The sequence below is a fragment of the Monopterus albus genome, unplaced genomic scaffold, assembly GCF_001952655.1.
Source record: "Monopterus albus unplaced genomic scaffold, M_albus_1.0 scaffold75.1, whole genome shotgun sequence".
Lineage (NCBI taxonomy): Eukaryota > Metazoa > Chordata > Actinopteri > Synbranchiformes > Synbranchidae > Monopterus > Monopterus albus.
Window position 1 is genome coordinate 1,265,100 of NW_018127955.1, and position 14,137 is coordinate 1,279,236.

Here is a 14,137-nt window from a genome sequence, read left to right on the forward strand (position 1 = left end):
TGAGGAGGGGGTAGGGATTACTAGTGTAGAGCAGCTGTGGCTCACACCTCCTGACAGCTGCTGGGCTGCAGTTCCTAGGACGCGTTTTAAAGCGGTGTCGCCCTCTGGTTCACAAAGCTACTCGGTTGTTTTGTCGTGACGCCGCTCCCTTCTTTCAGCAAACTGTTTTCCCACTTTTTAGATCTTGCATCGAGTATATCTGAGGCAATCTGTAATAGGGGGAATCGAGTGTAAGTGTGCATGTGGAAAGCGAACTGCTTTCATGCAAAAAAGTCCGCCTGCTTGCGGGTTTGGAGTGATCACATGTTTTGCCACGTTACTGGGTGCAGCAGTTGGGGCTGTTTTTTTTTTTGGGACGTGACGTTTCCGCTCAGAGACGTGCAGTCTGTTTTAATGTACATGTTAATGTGCATGTTATTGTCTATTCTCAAGTAGAAGAAAGTGTCAGTTTGTGTTGTGAAAATGCTGTGAAAGCTATACAGCGCACAAGAAGCGCATGTCCAAGCGGTTTCTGATGATACTGCACCACAGCTGCTCCGCTTGTCATGCAGCAGGTTTTTACACATCTCATATGAAGTTTTATTTTTTCTCAGGCTACAGTTCATTTATCGGCTGTTTAATTGTTAGGGCTGCTGAGTCCCTATTGGAACTGTCCTGGTCATGGCATCTGGCTTGGTCCCTCTGCAAACATCAGCAATGTGGCTCAGGAAACATTTAACCCAGCGATGGTTCTACCTTAAAACAGAGTACTGTCATTCACTTTAGAGGAACTTTGTTTTTACACTTGTTTTGGGAGTTGAGGTTGCAGCCAACTGCAGGTTGGAAACACTGGTGGTAGAAATCTAGGACACAAATTGAAGTCGGTGGTTGGTTGTTATAAGTTGGTGTTTAATATTTTAGAAAGGCTGTTTAACCTAACTGTTCTTGAACTATTGCACCACGCGGAGTGCAAAATTCCATGTGGTGCAGTGGTTGACAATTATGGTTTTGAACAAGTGAGAGAACAAGCAAATACAGAACATACTGTAGTCATGGCCAAAAGTTTGGGCAGTGATATAGATTTTCTGTTTTCAAACTTTGGTGCTTACATGTTTTTTTAAAGATTTTTTTTTCTTCAATTTGATGCAAAGCAATGCTAGCTGCATGAGTTTTTTTGTGAGTAACCACTGCTAATCTAAGATGAAAATGTTTCAAAGACCTCCTCTCTCTTTTTAATGCAACTAGTTCTGAGACTTCAAATGAATGATAATCTTTCACACTTTCTCCTGATAATATACCAAAATTAGGTTATCAGATCCTTTATGTCAGGGCCAAAATAAAGTAAAAATTGGGATTTTGTGGTGAAGTTAAGTTATATGCCAATGTAGCTCTTTACAATTCATTAAAAAGCCTCTGATTACTCTGCACAGTGGTATTTAGAAAATCTGATGCACTACCAAAACACTGAACTGGCAAAGTTTGTAAAATCTGATAATTGAACCTCTGTTAAAACTTTTGGCCATGACTATAATGTCATCTGTCATGTAGTTTATAAAAAATTTTTTTGGCACACTTTTTTTTTTAAAACTAACTTTGAAACAAATTGCATTGTAGATCACTTTATTGTGGGACCTTGTACATTTTGTATGCTTCAGTAGCATCACTCTGTCCCTCTTTACTGTTCTCAGGAGCCATGGCCTTCCTAGGAGGCGCTGTTCGGCGGGTGGTGTCAGCAGTGCGACCTCCTCTTTCTCCCTTGTGCCATAGAAATGCTCGGTTCTACAGTTCAGAGCCCACCAAGGAAAAAAGTGTTCCCTATGAGAAGACCCTCAAACCAGAGGATGGAGCCTCTTGTGGGCCCACTAAACCTTTACCCAGGTCAGTGAATGGATAGAGGGTTAACTATTATGTTCTGTAGAAGTAACTGCACACATCCAGTAGTTTTTGAAATTCAGTTTTTGAAAGATCAGCATCTATTTGGATTTTTCTTATAACACAGGACAGTGTGTTTAATTCAGATTCCTTTAAGTTGGTTTGATTCAGTGATTTGTGTTTCTGATATGAGTTTTTTAAGAGTTATCTCACTTTGAGAGTCATTTTCTCAGCTCACCTGTAGTTGTCTGCTGCCTGCCTCAGGTCAGCGGATGTGGTGGTGATCGGAGGAGGCAGTCTGGGCTGTCAGACCATCTACCACCTGGCTAAAATGGGTATGACCAATGTAGTTCTGCTGGAGAGAGACAGACTCACTGCTGGCACCACCTGGCACACTGCAGGTAACATGGTGTAAAGAGTGTGTATTTACCTGAGCTGCCGAAATACTGATCACACAAATGTTCTGGCTATTTTAATATTCTTTTAATTTTGCAATAATAGCATGATTTCAGCCCATGGGATAACATTGTAAATACATCTTACAGCATGTTTGTATGTTGACATGCACGTGTGCTCGTGTGTGAGGAAGATGTACAAAATGTCCATGTGTTTGTTTGCTAGGCCTGCTGTGGCAGCTCCGTCCCAGTGATGTTGAGGTGGAGCTGTTGGCACACACCAGGAATGTGGTCAGCAAAGATCTGGAGGAGGAGACGGGTCTCCACACCGGCTGGATCCAGAATGGAGGACTCTTCATTGCCTCCAACAAGCAGAGACTGGATGAGTACAAGCGCCTCATGTCGGTAAGAATAAAGATGGCATGGGTTTGGCCATGAGGAAAGGACAGATGGTTGGGTTAAGAGATTGCATGGTATTGTGTACACAAGGCTTTGATTAGCGCTATGGTGGATTTTACAGTAAGTGATATCCTTTGTAGAATTATGAACAATTGGTACTGTTCACATTTAATGGGAAGACTTTCATTTTTTGTTGCAACAACAACAGCATGAAACTTGGACTAATCTGAGGAAATACTTTGCAGAATAAACATTTCAAAACAAAGACTCACACATCAAACTTCTTTTAATGCATTTGTTTGCAGAGGAATCAAACAAAAAATGCTCAGCACCTTTGGAGATATTGACCTGGCCAGCATTTCCTAATGCTAGTATACTGTACCTTCTGATATACAAGCCTGATTGTACATGTCTGCTAAATGTTTTTCAAATGCCACTGCTCCTGCATTGAGCCAAGGTCTTTTAAATATGTAATTAACTGACATAAGATGACATCATTATGGCTTAAAATGGTTTCCATAGAGACAAGTGTCACCGGGTCCACTACAGTGTAGGTGGCTGTAAATGCTAACAGGTGTAGAGGTGTTAGGACACGTGTGTGAGATCAAAAAGACTTCAGACAGAGAAAGTATTGTGGTGGCAGCAGTCAGGCAGGTTGAAAGGAAAGATCATTAAACACAGATGTTTATTCTTGTATTTAAAATAATTTTCAGTTATACATCTAAATTTGTCTGTTAATACAAAAAGCTTTTCACTCTGAGTCCAAATGCTTCACAAAAGAAAGCCAAGTTTCTGTGCCAGAGATGACTCTGATTACTGACCTGCTTCATGTAAACACAGATTTTATAATATAAATATACTGATTTTCTGTTGCTTAGAGTGCTGTCACAAAATAACAGCTCATAAATAATTTAATTATGGAGTTAATGAGCCCTGTTATCATAATTATTAAAATACAGTACATGATGATAACCTGGTGTGTGCGTACACCACAGACTCCCCCTGTGGAGCTAGTGAGCAGGTTTTAAAGAAATTAATGGAGTAAAACAGATTTTCAGCTACTTTTAATGTTTGGGTTTATAATTGCTCAACGCAAGGAGGTGGCTCATGAGGTGAAAAGGTTTTATTTGCTTGATTATATGAGGTATGACGTTCTCTTCACCTGAATAAAATGTAATGCAAAACTGTATCCAATCACAAAAAGCGGTAAAAATATTGAAACCAACAAACCTTTGTTATAACAACAGGAAGAAAGATAATCAGTTTATCTTCAGATCTTTTCTTGTGAAGCACTTGTAGGAGTAGTTGTTGCTTTTTTGGTTTTAATTAAAAACATTCATGGTGTGGATGATCCCCTCTTCACAACCACTAAAACAGATCATATCCCTGTGTCTCTAGCTGGGTAAAGTTTATGGTATTGAGTCCCATGTCCTGTCGCCTGCGGAGACCAAGGATCTGTATCCTCTGATGAATGTTGATGATCTGTATGGAACTCTGTATGTACCTAAAGATGGCACCATGGACCCAGCAGGCACCTGTACCACTCTGACCAGAGCTGCTTCCTCTAGGGGAGCCATGGTAATGTGTACTGATCTGCTTGTTTACTTGTTGGACCATTAATGCATATCATATATGAAAGTGAGTGTATACAATTGCTATTGCAGTCGAGTCCACCAAATAAAGATTGTCCTCTGGACTCTAGAGTGTATTTTTTTGTTTTAAAAATGGGTGCTTCAGTATGCCAAAAGCTGCAATTAGAAACTTATATAATTCCGAGCACTGATGCAGGGTTTAGTTTTCTGCTTTGCACACTTTTCTGAGCACTTTGCACCATGTCACAGCATGTTAAATGCCCACTTATAGTAAATGCTACACATTTGAACACAACAAATGGCTTGAAAGGAAATACTGAAAATAATAGTACAGTGACTCCTGCAAAGGTAGAGCAGTTGCATGTCAATAACTCTGCATTTTCCTCTTTAAAACAGGTGATCGAGAACTGCCCTGTGACTGGTATTAAAGTGCAGACAGACGACCTCGGTGTGAAGACGGTGAAGGCAGTGGAGACCCCGCATGGGACCATTGAGACGTCTTGTGTGGTGAACTGTGCAGGTGAGATTCAAACATGAGCAGCTAACTAATCATTCCAAAGACAACTGACTATCAGGTGAAACATGCAATAATGCAACTCATTGAGATGTAAGGAGTATTTGTTGGATGCATGCGTTTAAAACCGATGTTGCAAAGAGATTTCATTCAAAATCTGTGTTTTAAACATGATTCATTGTATCGGTGTTTTTTGTCTAAATTGCTTTTCTTCAGAATTCAAGATGATGATTGTGTACTGTTTGTGTGTTATATGCAGGTGTATGGGCTACCCAGCTGGGGGAAATGGCTGGAGTTAAGGTTCCTCTCATCGCTATGCATCATGCCTATGTGGTGACAGAGAGAATTGAAGGCATACAGGTACAACCGCTGTCTGCCATATCTGGACAGCTTGAATGTGTTTAATCACATACGACATTATAGTAAAAATAAAATACTGTTGCTGTTTGTTTATTTATGTGGCTCATACAGAATGGATGGGGAAGGGGACACAAAAGACACCTTTCTGACTTATTTAAATCATTTCTGGCCAAACATACTCCAGATTTGAGCTGTTTTTGTTTGTTTCATTATTAAGTCATTTTAATTGCATAGTGCCTCTTATTAACTCCACCAAATGACTTATTGAGCTTTTGTGCTCTTCATCAGGTACTATTGATACCTAACGAATAGCTATAGTGTGTTTGTTAAATCTTCTGGTTTCCATTTTGGCAGTTCCTTGGGTGGACATTTGTTGATATAAACCACCTTTATGTCTCCTATAATGTTAATTTAACAAAAAATCCTTTATCTGTCAGTATAAAGCTTGTTTGACCAACAGGGGGCACTGTGATCATACACATTTCAGCATACAGTGCTGTTAGCGTGTGCTTGTTTGTGAAAGGGAGATGGTTTTGTTTGTAATGTTATGTATGTTTGGGAAGGGCTCTGATACAGATACAGCATGTATCTGTCTGGGTTTGTGTACATGCTCCACTGTGATTGTGAGTCTTGTGTGTGTTAGATTTAGTTAGTGTACACATGATTAACTGTGCTTGTCCTCTAGAGGCTGAATGGGCTGTGAGAGCTTCCTAGTGTTATGTAGTTTAAGAGCGGCATTACTGCTGCATCATGTACACAGAATTCAGCCCTCATACAAAATTATACAGCCACACAATTGGATACCATGAGGAAATCTGTTCCCACCAGAGTGTGCAGCACCTGTCGGGTCACACATGTCGTGCTGATTGCATGTCAGTGTGTGGGAAAAGACGTTTTTGTTCTGGGTGGTTGCAGTGGCTTTAAATGAAAAGATACCAGACTTGCTGCTGTTTCCTGGTATTTGTTTCCATCTGTGTGAGTACATGGGCAGACTATATTGCAGTGCTCTGTACTGATCACATGGAGTTTACTGCCTCAGTGTACTCAGCAGTGAAGAGAGAAAATGAGCACTGTGGGTTTTATTATATGTAGCGAACTGCTTTCTAAATGTCATCTCGTTCATTGGTATTTTGGTTTTGTACCCAGAGAGCCAGTTGACTTTGGAATAAAAAGCCCTCATGACGCAATGAATACAAATGACACAAGATGCTTAAAGTGTAACTATTCAGTAGACACTTGCAAGAATATGTACTGGGACAGAAGAAGATGAGTGCCTCCCTCTGCTCTGTTTTGAAAGAGGATTTCATGGTTTGTCAGTCCCTGTGATGCCACACATAAAGAGATGTTATGTTTTGTTAAGGTATGTCAAGATGTGTACCACCGGTGCTGTAAAGGGTTGTTTTCTTTTTTTTTTTTTTGTGTGTGGTTGTTGTATACTCTGTTCTGTACATATGCCATGGTGTAACGTATCAAAGTACTGAGTACCATGGTTGTAAGAAACATAATGCTGAAATGAAGTTATTCATTCATCATGAATTATTTTAGTTGTAGCTGTCAATCACACAGTCATACATTTCTAGTCAGATTTAGGCTTCAATATCTTGTGTTGTGCATTTGTCATTGTTAGACATTTTAAAAGGCAAAAAATTAAATGATCAATAAGAAAAATGAAAGTGAAAACTCTTCACATAAATGACCCTAATATTTACTGATCACTGAAGAGCAGTGTTTTTGGACTGGTTCAGGTTTTGGTCACTGAATTATTCCATTTTACTCTTCACTCTTTTCAGAACATGCCAAATGTCAGAGACCATGATGCATCAGTGTACCTGCGCCTCCAAGGTGACGCCCTGTCTGTCGGTGGTTATGAACACAACCCCATCTTCTGGGAGGAGGTAAGCCTGGATATTATTTAGTGATTAACCAACTCGTACTTGTCGGTAGCTTTGAGCAAGACATAGCTTTTCTGAAACCTCGCATATTGAATGTCTGAATGAGAAACATAATGTAAGGTCTGTTTTTGTTTGACATAAAATCAAATACTTCAGTTAGGCAGCTGAATAAACCTTAATCCTGTTTAAATACTTCTCATTTTTTGTGTCAGTTTCCTCATCTGCTATTCAGTTCATTTTTTTTTCTCTTGTTTTCATCACTTGCTGCTGTTTTTGTTTGTTACTAATGCATTAGCTGAGGTATGGTTGTAGTTACTATTTTTATTATTTTATTAACTTATGTCTGAACTGAAAAGGTTATTGAATTTCCTACTAGGGTAAATAAAGCTGACTGAAACCTTGAACTATAGTCACAAGAGGATTCCTAAGACTCTGCTGTGTGTGTATTCACTAATGTTTCTAACAGCAGCAGAAGGAAGTATTCATATCCTTTATGCAAATAAAAATAGCAAATCTGAATTATTGCAAGTCGGAGAGATGCAGAATTAGCAGGGAAACAGAAAGAATTGAGCAGGATCGATGGCTTGGGAGAGACAGACAGAAGTGTGGTGTGTGTGTGTAGGTCAAAGAGCAAAGCTAATTAGACACTCCAGCTGAGTGTCAGTACTCAGTAATGATGGAGAATCTTTGTTCATATGTAAAGCAGCTTCCGTCAGCTCACAAATAGAAGTGACATTCAAACTGAAAGTGTCAAACTGTGTCAAGTGCACACTTGTTTTTTCTGTCTCCAAGTGTAAAAAACAAAAACAAAAACCTTTATTGCACATTTTACAAAATCCTGAATTGTACACTGTGTGTTCACTTTGCATAAAAACCTGAGACAATTCTGAGAAGTAATCTATAATTTTAACTTTTTTTTAACCTACTTGGGGGGATTTTGGTGTGTATTCAATTGCTAATTTATATTTACTTGCAAGTTCTCATCTTTTTTTTTATGCCCCTGTAAGAGCAGCTATACTTATAAAAGCTTTATGATTTGTAAGAATTGGTGGTGGTGCTTAAAAACATCCCAAAATGCAAAGCTGTTATTTGGCACACTTGTTTTGCCAGTATTAGAAATTCATCACATAGATTTTTACTTTTAAGGTTGCAGTCATTAAAAAAAAAACATATTTCCCCCCAGGTATCTGATAAGTTTGCCTTCAGCTTGTTTGACCTGGACTGGGATGTATTCATGCAGCATATTGAGGGTGCAATCAATAGAGTTCCTGCTTTGGAGCAGACCGGCATCAAGTCCACTGTTTGTGGACCAGGTACATATACACACACTAGATCCCCAGAAAGCTCAACATTTTGCATATTCTGCTCAGCTTCTTGCACATAACATTATGTATTACTGTAGGGAACAAGTAACTCATATCACTTCTTATATTGGACATATTCAAATTTAAAAAGGAGATCTCTTCATCTGTGAAATTTCTTATTCACCGCTTCCATACTGCGCTCACTCATGAATAGCAGAATTAGCAGATTATGTGTTGTTTATAGAAGAAATAGTTTGATTAGCCTAAGCCTGACTTCTTCCAGGCAATATGCTGCTGATGTGGTTGAGTGAATCGGTCTGTAGCTGTGGTGGCTTATGAGTTTCAGTATTGAATTGGGCTTTTCATCACCATAGTGTGATGTAGCTGTTGAAAGAGTTGGAATAACTTTGTGAGGGGAAACAAGTGACAACTGAAACATACTTTTATCGAAATACATACACATTTATAAACAGGTGTGAAATAGAGAAGGATATCAGAATAATGCAGAATCAGAGTCATTAACATTAGAGATGTACAGAGAGAAATAAAAACAAGTAGAGGTGTAAAGGAGGAGAGATGAAATGTGGAGAAAAGGATGGAAACTAGGGTAAAATGAAGGAGAATTTAAAAAAGAATGCTGCTGTTTTTGAATATCTCTGTCCTCAGTTGCTTCCTTTGTTAGAGAGCAGGCTGAACAGAGCAGAAATCTCTGATATGATACCTGATAAATCTCACATAGAAAAGTGTTTTGGTAGCTCACGTCTTCAATGGGTTGCTTTCTTTTCACATATTTAGCAGGTCATTGAATGAGACTGATGAACATCTTTATACCATCATTCACAGCAGACCATAAACCTCTGATGGGAGAAGCACCAGAGGTCAGAGGTTTCTTCCTGGGCTGTGGCTTCAACAGTGCTGGTAAGTGCTGCAGGGGTGGAAAGACTGGAGAAAAAAGGGTTCAGGGGTGGGGGGGTTCATTTTAAACAACAGAATGTAATGATAGTGAAATGAGAAGTGTATGAAGAAGAGTGTAAAGAACTATCTAGTCAGACTATAACAAAATAATACATGCAACTCAGTTCTTTGAATGCTTCGTGCTTTTAAAGTTTCCACTGAGGAAACTACTGCGTGAAATATTAGAGCTAGAAGTGTTAAAGTAATCTTCAAGAAAGAAAAATGGCAGGGCAAAAACAAGCGAGGAGAAATGGCTGAGGAGTGTTTTTCCTAGACTTTGACCTAGCCCTTGCCAATCTCTGTGGACACTTGAGGTACAAATGAATAATGGAGTACTTTATATTTTTCACTGAGTTCACGGAGGACACACACACGCGTGCGCACAAACAACAAACCAAGTCACTCCATTACTTCCCTCACATATGATGTAACCTCTGACATTAGACTGAAAAACAGCAATCTGAAAAACAGAGAGAAAGGGGGTGAAAAGGCTAATCACCCTCAGTGTTAACAGTTGAGAGAAAGCTTTATTATTTTTTTGCTTAAGTAGAAAACCACAATGTTGAGTTGTTGTACCACGAGCTTGAGGTGGAGCGCTAATGAGTGAGCACACAGTAGGTTCATGTATAATTGCACAGACTTTCCTTCTGCCTTTTTTTTGCTTCAGAGGCATAATGTTTTAAGGTGCTAGTTCCTTGCAAATCGGTGATGGATCTTTGCTGTTCTTGATCATTTTCTTCCTTTCTCTCTTTTCTGCCCATCAGTTAGTAGCTTGGTATCTAAGGCTTATGCACTTCTGCCCCTGAGCTGCTGGTTCCTTTTACATTTCATACACACTGCCTGATACCTTATTCATTAGACCTGTACTGCTTATTGAAACAGTGCTGAAACTACTGGTATTAGGTAATTAAGCATTAAGTCTATTAATAGAACATTAATTGCCAACAATGTTCACATGTGATTACTCAGTAAAGCCATTTGTCAAACAAAAAATGCTCAGTATTCACTGATTCCAATGTCGCAGATGTGGTGATTTTCTGTGCACAAACGCAACAGAATGGTACTGCTTCTCCCCCATGTCGTCAAACGAGGAGAATAATTCAAAACCACAAGGTCAGAGTAGGTGCATTCGCATAAAAGAAAAATCCATCATTGAGTTCTCTCTAACCTTTGAAACAGGCAGTAGTTTCATTTTACTTGCTTGGTTTCCAAGCAGTCAGTACCTCTGCTAACTTGTAGAGATCATGTTGTTACCTGGCAACCTTAAGTTGTGTTTTTAGGGTGGAAATCATGTGGATGAACTTTCTGAGAAGATTTTTTTTTTTTTTTTTTACTGCAATTGGGGTTCTTTAATTGCTTTTAACTGCTGCACCTTTTACCCAGCTGCATCACCAGCTTGCTTATAGACTTCTCATACTAATGAAAACCTTCTTGATATTATGGTTAGCTGAGGCTTTTCATCACATTATACTGCAAGGGAAGGAAGGTTCCCTGTATTTAAGGTGGGTTTCATTCATTTCAGTGGCATAATGCTTTTTGCTAGGATAGTCAACGATACAAATGGCAGCGAGACCATTTTCTCTTATTTAGCTATAGTTGTGCTTTGTTGGAGGATTGAGGGAGGAATAAAGAGGTTGATGGTTACGGTAGAGCTAAAAAGGACCTTGTTATACTTAGACAGGAAAGGTAGCAGCAAGAGTAAGAACTGAAACAAATTCACACCTTACTATGCACTGTTGTGTTAATTTACAGGTTGAAGGATTTCTAGACCTCTGTAATGAGATTTAAATGTAGAGTGAGGACTTGACAGTTAAATAGTTTTGGCAAGTGCCATTTACTTTCTTTCTTTCCAAGGGTTACAGGAAATATGAACCAATCTTTACAAATCCCAACTTCAGTGCTGTACAAAATGTACAGAGATTAGATTGGTAAGAGCCTTTTCTCAAAATATTCTGCTAAATGTAACTGAGGGTTTTGAGATTTTTCAACCAAATTTGGCCTAATTGTCTTCACCTGCAAATCTGAGCTGCTCTGGTAAAGTGGAATAAATAGTTATTGAAAAGCACCTGTTGCCAGTGGCATTACTGTAAATGTGAGAAACAATGAACAGAGCAAATAATTAAAGAGAATATCAAAACCATGCAGAAAAGCGGAGAGAGCTTAATGGAGAGAAGCAGTGACAGCAGGGAGGGAAGTGGGAAATACAAAGGCAGAGTGAATGAGATGAGTGGAAGCATGAGCATGAGGGCTCACATGCAGGTATATGCACACACCCTGTGGTTATCTCAGGTGACGCTTATCAGTGCCAGCTTGTCTTGCTGGTTGTCTCCACACGGTCTTGGGTGAACTCCATCATTCCCTTCTCATTATTTTTCTCCATCCACACCTGCATCCCACCATTCAAATGTCCACCCAGGCCTAGGCCAGAGCAATTGTGCCCACACGAGTGAAGTGATAAGTCAGAGAAAGAGGGATGCAAGGACACACTGGTTATGATCCTGCATATTGATGTTGTGCTCACAACACATGCACATGTGCACAGAACACGCACGTTTGTCTTCATTCCTTGTGGGGACTTTACGTTGACTTGCATCTATTTCCTGGAGACCATAACCATTGCTTGCCTAACCCTAAACTTAAACCAAATTGTCACCCTAAAATTCAGTCTGGTGCGATGCATGAGACGTCCCCACAATGCGAGTGTGTAAACAGGATTATTTTTCTCCGCAGGGTGAGAAATACCAGGTGCACACACACACTCACAATATATGCAAATTGCCAGCAGCATAACACATGAAGCAGGGCTGCTAAAATGGAGCAGCTCATTAACCCCCACAGTTTTGGGACTGGATGGATAAAATATTAAATTGGTTGTGTGTGTGTGTGTGTGTGTGTGTGTGTGTGTGTGTGTGTGTGTGTGTTTTGTAGGGTTGAAATAAACCAAATGTTGCAGCTGTTGGGTGTGCAGTTGATGAGGTCAGATTGCTCAGGGGCAGCAGTGAGCGAGGGTCAAATGATGGAACAAAGGTCAAAACAATCTTCTCTAGGTCATATGACACATAGAGGCTGCGGCAGAGAACAAAAATTGCTCCGGTGTCCTTCTCGTCTCTTCTCACAATCCACAGTACCAGGGAGGGCATCTTTGAGAGTAGTCATGTTTTTTTGGTCAGATAGTCCATACTTCTTCAAGTAGTGCTTGTACAGTGGAGTCAGTAATTGGTAAACATTGGATTAAAACTATATTATTTTCTGTAGTTAGATTAATTAAAAGACAGGATGTGAATAGGAGATACTAGTCGTACTGTAACAATTTCTATGGCGTCCTTGCTTTTTCTTGCAGGTATGATGCTGGGAGGTGGTTGTGGTAGGGAGCTGGCTCACTGGATCATACATGGCCGTCCTGAAAAGGACATGTATGGATATGATATCAGGTACATCACTGTACACAAATACTGCATAAAATATACTATGGTTTTGATTTTTTAGCAGTTAACACAGGTGGTTTCATTGGTTTGGTGCCACAATACAAAGCCGAACATGATTTTGAGCTTCTGATTAGGTGTTTTCTCAAAAGTTTTAATGAAGTCTGAATGACTGTGACCTTTAATGAGCATTTATCTGTTGAATTCCTCTCCCTCCTTCCTGTCTCAGGCGATTCCATAACTCACTGACAGACAACAAACGCTGGATCAGAGAGCGAAGCCACGAGTCGTATGCTAAGAACTATTCTGTGGTGTTCCCCTTTGATGAGCCGCTGGCCAGCCGAAACATGAGGAAAGACCCTTTCCATCAGGTATGATGAGTGGTTTGACTGCAGCAGTGCAGCCAGTCAAACAGGGTGTTTCTTGAGGAGTTCAAGGAAACGACTAATATGCTGTTTTTCTACTGTCAGTCAGTCATAACGTCTTTCAGCTGAGGTTTGATGATTCATTTACCTCAAGGCCCAGTAAGTTTAGCTGGCAAAGAAATCTGTTTTTGCCTCTTTACATGTAAGAAATCTTTTCTACATTTTATGAAAGAAGAGTGAAAATGACAATGAATGGATAGTTAATTGATTTTATAATCTTTTATACTGCCATACAAAATTTGTTTTAATTAAAAAAGAAAGTGTGATGAGCCAAACAAAAGCAAAAATGTTCCCATGTGGTGCATGTCCCTGAAACATTGAGACCACATTCATGTGACTTATTATTTTTTATTCTTTCTTGATAAGATCTGATAAACATTTATTTTAACCTTGGCTTTGTTCAGGGACTTTCAGCGGGGCTTTTAGTTTCTGTGAGAAAGTGTGGGCAATATTATAGATTTCTCAGAATTTAGACAGGAAGACGCCTTTTGGCTTTTGTATAGATGAAGGGAAAGTTTCTGAACCCATATCATCATTTCCTAACGCAGATTAAACCAGTTTAGCTCTTTAAATCACAGGAACATTTCCACAGCCATATATCCTGACCAGTCATGTTCCTATATTTTTAGAGATTGTATGACTCATTCCTTTTCTCCTTTACTTGCCTTACTTGCTCATCGCTCCTTCAGCTATTCATTTGACTTTTTCTATGTATCTAGCCTTCAACTTTCTCATTTTGACATCCTCCTCAACTCGGTTTTCCACCTCTGCTCATCCTGCTTTTCATACAGTCTTTCTTCTTTTAGCTTTTTTTTTCTTTTTTTTTTACAAGTTTAGTCTGTTTTGTTTGAGAGAAAGTAGTGCTGCTGTTTTCTTTCCCTTTATCAACCATAGTGGTTGATACAATGCTGCTTAGACTTTAGCAATCTCTGTGTGCATGAATGTACAGAGAAGACACTGAATAGAGTACATTTCAGATGTTAAATATCCAATTTAAGTTGTAAATAATAATGTAGGACCAACTGTGTG

General features: G+C 39.4%; 1 protein-coding gene across 1 annotated transcript in view; it reads left to right on the top strand.

Moving 5' to 3' along the window:
* The window catches only part of sardh (sarcosine dehydrogenase), a 27,393-nt gene continuing 13,256 nt past the window's right edge, over positions 1-14,137 (top strand). The window contains exons 1-12 of the mRNA XM_020605987.1: positions 1-230; positions 1,668-1,857; positions 2,116-2,252; positions 2,473-2,651; positions 4,044-4,223; positions 4,634-4,757; positions 5,011-5,111; positions 6,902-7,006; positions 8,187-8,316; positions 9,139-9,225; positions 12,602-12,692; positions 12,913-13,054. Coding sequence (XP_020461643.1) covers positions 1,673-1,857; positions 2,116-2,252; positions 2,473-2,651; positions 4,044-4,223; positions 4,634-4,757; positions 5,011-5,111; positions 6,902-7,006; positions 8,187-8,316; positions 9,139-9,225; positions 12,602-12,692; positions 12,913-13,054 — 1,461 coding nt within the window. The 5' untranslated portion in view covers positions 1-230; positions 1,668-1,672. The remainder of the gene's footprint in view (positions 231-1,667; positions 1,858-2,115; positions 2,253-2,472; positions 2,652-4,043; positions 4,224-4,633; positions 4,758-5,010; positions 5,112-6,901; positions 7,007-8,186; positions 8,317-9,138; positions 9,226-12,601; positions 12,693-12,912; positions 13,055-14,137) is intronic.